This window comes from Engraulis encrasicolus, chromosome 8, assembly GCF_034702125.1.
Source record: "Engraulis encrasicolus isolate BLACKSEA-1 chromosome 8, IST_EnEncr_1.0, whole genome shotgun sequence".
Classification (NCBI taxonomy): Eukaryota; Metazoa; Chordata; class Actinopteri; order Clupeiformes; family Engraulidae; genus Engraulis; species Engraulis encrasicolus.
Window position 1 is genome coordinate 32,887,192 of NC_085864.1, and position 7,747 is coordinate 32,894,938.

At 42.8% G+C, this 7,747-nt stretch overlaps 1 protein-coding gene across 1 annotated transcript in view; it reads left to right on the forward strand.

Moving 5' to 3' along the window:
• The first annotated feature begins 5,838 nt into the window (after nucleotides 1–5,838).
• Nucleotides 5,839–7,747, forward strand: part of dpf1 (double PHD fingers 1) — a 99,250-nt gene continuing 97,341 nt past the window's right edge. Inside the window, exon 1 of the mRNA XM_063205504.1 lies at nucleotides 5,839–5,948. Within this exon, the coding sequence (XP_063061574.1) occupies nucleotides 5,839–5,948 (110 nt within the window). The remainder of the gene's footprint in view (nucleotides 5,949–7,747) is intronic.

Genomic DNA, 7,747 nt, shown 5'->3' on the forward strand with positions numbered 1-7,747 from the left:
AGGTTTTGGGTTGATGATCTAATGATCTAAACCAGGTGTGAGGAACCTTTTTCATTCCAGGGCCACTTCAAATTCCTCCAAGGGTCATAAAAGTCCTCCCAGGGCCTATGAAAACAAACCAAGATTTCCCCCTGCACTTTAGGCCTAGATTGAAGGCGGCCACCAGACTCCTTCTCCCGGTCCTCTGAAATATAACTAAATTGTATCGCAAACGTAATTTCCAAGATTCCTTTACAAAACATGGCATATTTCATATGAAGCTGCATAACATTAAAATTATATTGGGGACGGTCTCAAGGGTCGTAAGCGTCCTTCGAGACATAAGTTCCCCACCCATGAAAACGATCCAATCATTAAACAATTAGTACACAGATTAAGATGAACAATAACAATATCCAGATGTCCTTGTGTAGGCCTACAAGGTGCAATAGTCTAGACCAGTGTTTCCCAACCAGGGGTACGTGTACCACTAGGGGTACGCGAGCACACCTCAGGGGGTACGCGGAAAAATGTAATAATAGCAAATATATTGAGTGTAGTCACATTGGGATAGAGGAACAAAGCATGAGTGAGGGCAAGGGGGTACTCATCATATGACAAAATGGCTTAGGGGGTACGCAGGACAAAAAAGGTTGGGAAACACTGGTCTAGACCGAATTCACACAGTTCATATCTACAGTATTATCCTATTTTGTAAGCAGACCAGCTCTGAAAAAGTAAAATAAAAGGCCAAAATGTGATAAGTCTCTATATCAGGGTGCATGCATATCCTCATGGTGGATCAACAGGGTATAGCCTAGCCTACTCTGTAGGCCTATTTCATGGTGCTTGCTAATGTTCATTAAATATTTGTTAGCAGAGATCTATAAATATCACATGTCACAGAGAGACTGGGAAGTGGCGCCATTGCAGCTAAACTGAGATGATAGATCCTCAGTTAAGCCTTTTCTATAACAGAAGTGCTCGCAGCAGCTTGAAATAATCTCAAATCCCCAGTGTGTTAATGGCATAATGAAAAATAATAACGGATTTGAGTTGAATCTACACCAACTGAAGCAGGGGAAGCAAGGTTCAGATTTGCTGCTCTGATTTTTTTTCACCTTTAAAACTGTGCTTGAAGTGCTCAGTAGGTTATACTATACCTTTGTGGTGTGCAAAAAAAACCTTTTTGGTGCAGAATTCAGTCAGAGTTAAATAGTAGTCTTTTGCGTACATTGCCACATTCTTTTGAAATCAACATGTGAGCAGCATATTTAAGTGCTTGAATAGTTGAATGCAAACATTTGATGATCTAGTGAAAATGTTAAGGAGATCAATGCAATATGTGCCAGTTTTACATGGCACAGTGTATTTGGACATTGCAACCAAGATTTTGTTTTTGGGCTCTTTCAAAATTGTTAGCAAAATCCAATAGGCATCTATGTATAGCTCCCCTTAACCCCTATGGGTGCAGAGCTCCTGTTATACCTTATTGTCATCAAACTTGTAATGGGCAAGTCTTAATCTTTCATTTCAGGCTCTTGGTAATGTCTTAAGCATGTGGTTGTTATGATGCTGTCTTTTCAGCAATGAATGATTGCACCAGCCAGCGGGCCCATCGCAGGCCCATCGCACAAAGAGGCTAGTTGGTGAACGTGAAAAGTGAAAACCCAACTGAGAAAATCTAACTCCCTCTGTCGTTTTGACACAGCACTCAACTGCACACAAGTGCACACTTCACACTGCACACAAAGAAATTGCATTCATGCCTCACCTGTGCAAGGGAGCAGCCCCCAATGGTGCCCGAAATGGAGCAGTGGCGCTGGTTGGAACCATGCTCAGGGTACCTCAGTCAGGGAGGAGGATGGGGGAGTGCACTGATGTAATTATTCCCTCTACTAAGGTATACTATGACCAAAATGTTTTAAGTACATGTAAATAGCTACAGTATACCTGTGTGGAATGAGCGTGTGCAGGAATTTGCTTACAACTTTTATGATAATCTCATAGCCAAAACACCTGTTCAAGTGCAAAAGGCCTCTCGTGAACACTTGTCAGACTCATGCGGGTATTAGGAAGCTGCGTTTGGCTTATTTGTGTGAGTAGGGAATTCGGCACTTAGCATTTTTTTTCCAAGACACACAGTCATGTATGACACACAGTCCTATGTATGCAGAGTCAAGTACAATATTCAACAAGTTATATACAGTAATCTGATCGTATAAGCTTATGAATGTGAGGTGGGGTTGCAGGTATGACATCACGTTGGATGAACTCCCCCAGGATTTTAAGGTTCTACATAGACTCCTATGAGCCTGCGGAACCTCCAACGTGATGTCATAATAGTACATTTTCTTAAAATGGTTAACCTGCAACCCCACCTTTAAATGTTGTGAATTCAATCTTGCTTGCATAATGGATGGTGTTCAGGAGTTTTTTCCCTCATGTAGCATCTCTAGCCTGGGCGATAGCCGACTGTTGACTCCGTCAAACAGTCTGGCGAAAGCTAAGAGGAATCCATCGCCGTAGAGGTTGGGAGATGGTCTGAGCTTACTCTGCCATTTAAATTCAAATTACAATTAAAAATGTGCTTTATTAGCATGACTGTTATGATATAGTGTTGCAAAAGCATACAAATAACAAGACAAAAATGTGAATAGTGTTACCTTAACCAATCAGCAACGGACTCCACGGCTGAGTTCTGGGTGAGTTCTCCTTTCAACTGTTTGCTGATTGGCAGAACAGTGAGCAAACAGGAGGGGCTCGCCACACTATGTGCGGAGCCAAAATCTGTGGAAGTACATAGGATGGCATCGCCAGGCTAACATATCTCATATCTATTACCCCTGAGCCAGCCGGAAAACTGTGTTGAGATATAGTGAGGATTCTAGAATCTCTTGGGACACTGGATAAAATCCAAAACTTTAGCTGAAATTTGTGTTGCCTTAAGTAAAAAAATATCTCAGCCTGAGATGTTCTTATAAGATACACGGGGCACAAATGACTAGAGCACTTATCCCTACAAGTTGAAATGGGGACACCCTGTTACTATAGCAATATGGTACAGCAGTGACATCTTGCCTGTATCACCAAAGTTTACAGATTGAGTTTCAATCTGGTTGTACTATCGTGTTCCACTCTGCCACTTGCCGTGCAGTGACTCAGTGTAGGGACATGTCGAGGAAGATTTCTAAAGTTTCTAGCAGTTTCATGTGTTTCATTTGGGCAAGCTAAGTCTTGGTATAACCAGCTTATATACACACTATAAACGTGTACATGTGTGCTCATGTGTGCTGTCTGATGTGCTGTGTCTGCTGTGGTGTCTGAGTTCACTGCGCAAATTCTATAGACTGTTAAGCCAAGGAAGCAAAACTAAAAGGTTAGTTGCTTATTTAAACAAAGCTTGTTAGGGGAATCAAATTATACACACATTTGATTAATTATGCATAATTCACTGAACTTTACTTACTGAACTGTACACACACACACACACACACACACACACACACACACACACACACACACTTTCAGCGTTCTGTTGTTATATGTATGATAAATGCAGCGCATGGGGAACCAAACTGTGGTTCTGACCACTACACCAAAGAGACAGGTTTGTTGATGGCTTTTAGAGCACAGCCACAAATCTTATGATGGTTTCTCGATCATTCCCCTTTGGTAAATGGACCTGTATGCTTCACAGTCTCAGGCCGTTCTTTACATACCTCCAAGTAGGGGTGGGCGGTAACCGCGGTATAATATCGTGTGCAGTATTTTTTCATCAATGATAGAGATTTTGTCTCATACCGTCTACCGCAATAGCGCATTGCGTCCTGTAGATGTAGAGTTATAGTTATAGATTAAAAGTTTAAAAATATGTTTTCAAATGATTTGAATGACAAGAATTCCCACATAGAAGATAAAACAATGTCTGACCAGTCATTTCCAAAAAATTAAATGCACAAAAATGGTGTTTTGGTCATTTTGCCACAAAACGCTTAATTTTAACATTTTATACACAAATGTACAATACCGTGATATATACCGTGATATATACCGTGGCTAAAATTATACCGAGGTATACATTTTTGGCCATACCGCCCACCCCTACCTCCAGGGAAGCTGACCACGGGGGACAAAGGGGTCAGTTGTCCCTTGACCAGGGAGAGAGGGGGTCTGGAATTGGGTCGTTATTACATTGGATGTATTGAGTGAGGGGGCCCTTTCAGATGACTTAGTCCCGGGCCCAGCCAAAGCTGTCAGTGGCCCTGCATACTAGTGGTGTCAACAATGATCGATTCGGCGATGCAATCCAATGCAGGGCATGGACGATCCAGAATCAATCCGGCAATTGCCAGAATCAATCCGATATTTTTTTTAAATTTCAATTACTTCCATGTAAAGTAGTAGCAAGTGAATGTTAAATTAAATAAAAGCACTTCAAAACATTGCAAGACTGATACAGACTGATACAGAAAACAGCCAATAAATTGTTGCTCAGTATCTGACTAGTTATATTGCCTCATCATGACTGATTAAACATTTGCCTTGCTTTCAGTAGATATGTAATGCGTTGCAATGCATTGTAGAATTGAATCGGATCGGATCGCATAGAATTGAATCGAATCGAATCGTACCTCCCGAATCATGATCGAATCGGATCGTGAGGGCAGTGCCGATCCACACCACTGCATACCTCCAACCATACTTCTTCCATTCGGGATGCCCTTGTATCTCATCTTCACCAATCACTGGGGTCCGTCACACCAGGGTCATTGATCTTGGGGTATAACCTATAGTTAACACAGTTGGGTTTGTCTCTGATGGCCCCAAGGTAAACAATTCCATTTCTGAAATTATATGTAGCGAAGAGGAGTAGAGTTGCCCAACCAGAGTTTGGCCTTCTAGTACCAAACTGGGGCTCTGACTGCTACACCTAAGAGGCTTGTTAACTTGACAGCACACCTACAAACCAAAGGATAGTTCATCGCAATAAATAATGCAAATGCAATAGCCTATTGTAACTTTGGCACTCGACTTGAAGGTATGCACATTAAACTTTGTCCAAGACTTGGACGTGGATCTGATGTAACTAAAGAATAGCCTGAACCTATTGATGGAATGACACATATCTTGATGACACGAGACAACAAAGTTCAAAATGAACTGGGGTACTGTGAGACAGTGCACTTATGAACCCCAGCACTTTCAGGCTACATTCATAACTTATGGCAACCCGGGTTCGAGGTTGGCCTGGGCCATATTCCCAACCTCACCCCATACCACGCCCCCACCCTGCCTGCGCTCACACTGTCCTATCTAAATAAAGCCCCCCCATAAAACACATTTTCAAAAAAACAAAATAAAGTATTACAATGGTTATGGTTATCATGTCTATCTATGTCACAACTATGACGCATGCCGTCCATATGCAACATCAGTTGAGATGGCAAAAAAAATGTGATGGAAAATAGCGGCATGTGCATCTGTGTTTATGGTGAATGAAACAAGTGACCATGATTATTTTGGAGACACAGACCAAACCTGCCTGGGAAAAAAATACTGCGCCTGACAGAATCCTACACCGAAACACAAGCCAGAGGATATAGATCTCGAAACCCGGTGTTCCGAGGGTCCAACCTTGACATTTTCCTACAGTAGGTAGCCTAAATGTTTAAGCTTATCCGAGTCTTCAGCGGGACCTCTATATAGTTAAAAAGTGCTCCTCGCTGGTATTTGTAGTGCATTTTCAGTATAGCATGTTTAATATCGACGCGTATAAAAACTACATTTCCCCCAACATGCCAATAAGCAATACCACTCCTATTGGCTGGCTGCTCCAGCCGCAGCCCCTGAGAATGAATGAAATTGAAATTGCTGGTATATTACATGTACAATACCGGGCATCTGCAGTCTTACATTGTATCATTCTATATCAAAATGGCCACAGTGGTACAAAACCCCCTGAAAACGTAAGTACACGAAATTTTCTGTGGATTTATCCTCGAGATGTGCGGAACTATGCTGTGCTGTTTAGTTTGACTAAAATTGCATGAAATCCTTGTAACAGAGTTGGAAGTGCCGATACGTGCACCGCCGCCGGTAGCGGGAACACCAGAGGAATGGCTAAAAGTGTGGGTACGGCATCTTTATTTGGCATCTGGGTATTATAATCACTCAGCGGCTGACATACCGTGCGGACTCCTTTTTGTCACTCGCTGCTTCTACTGGACGATATGTTGGAATGTTCAAGTGGCATTTACGTGACCCGGTGTCCCTTGTCAATAGCATACATTGATTTCTATGAACTTGCATGTTCGTGAATCTGGAGAGGATTTTCTTTTTTATTGATGTGGCGACGTGCAGTTCGCTCATAAATAACGGGCAGAGGCGAATTCGGTGCCTGTATATTTACCTGTGCAAGACGAAATCACAGAGTTGGAAACAATGCGTTAAAGCTCTCCAAACAAGCTCGTGGCAAATGTCTGTTTGGGTCGCTAGATGTTTTTGATTGTATTTATGCTGTTCTCCATCTTCATGGTGCCCTTATAACCTTACTAGACATGAAGTGACCAAGATAACCAGATGGGAATGACTATCGAAACGCTTTGACATGCAACACTTTCCCAATATCTAGTTGTGGTACGGTTTATTCAAGAATACCTGCACGCCGGTATGAGGACAGTATTGACTATAACCATCCGCTCGAGTGCCGACTGGATGATGGACATTCCATCAAGTTTCCTTACGATTCCTTTGTGCAGATTGACAAGAAATTGCACGCGTAGCCTAACGCAGACGCCCGTGCGGGCTGGCTGCCAAAAGGTGGCTTTGCGTCTGTCTGCCACGGAAACCGAGACCTAATCGAAGGACATTCTTTACTGCTTGCCTGCATGAGCAAATGTATACATCCTCTAAATCGAGACTAGTTTTGGATACCATACTCCATTCCGTCCCTTTGTGGTAACTAGGGAAGCTGACCTACCTGCATAGAGTTATCAGTGTGCGCGCGCTGTGCAGAACTGCACGAATTCCTGTCACCTATCATTTTTAATCTAAGGATCATTTTATGGCGACATTTGATGCAGTCGGTGACTTCCAAACGTACCCGCACCTATTTTTTGTGTGCGTTCTCTCAGTAAGTCAAAACGTGGGAATGTTGCTTGAGATTAATTGCATCAGCACGCTCGAGCCAACTGTGGTGGTATTTAATGCTGCCTGAATTATTAAGTGATGGACTCCAAACGGTTCGCCTGCTTAGTATTCCTTTTGATCCCACGAGACTTCAAACAATTTTCGGAAGATTATTTTTTTCTCTCTTACTTTCATAACAGCATCCTGTTTGTATAGACACACTCAGACCTTTAAATCGCTAAAAAAAAGCACATGTGGGCAACTTCTTTTCCTAAATATTTGGTGAAGTGTTTATCGTGAGTTCATTTTTGTCATACTCAAAGATGCCATGTACAGAATGTTAGGGTCACATATGTGGGTACAGCCATTGGTTGTCTCCGGGGGCTGCCAGCCTATCCCTCGCGCACACCTCCGGGTTTTTCTCTCGTACCAGGCTCCCCGTGCATTAAAGCCTTCATTGTCACGGAGTTAACGCGCTCCAAACCGAATTTCCTTGCATCGTGCCCATGTGTTGCTAGACGCAAACGGCCGAATCAGTTGTCTCCTGTGGCACAAGTTCAGTGGTCTTGATTGTTTTACTGTTCACTGTTGGGAGACACAGCCTGTGGCAAGAGAGAGTGGAAGGGAGGCATTGCCC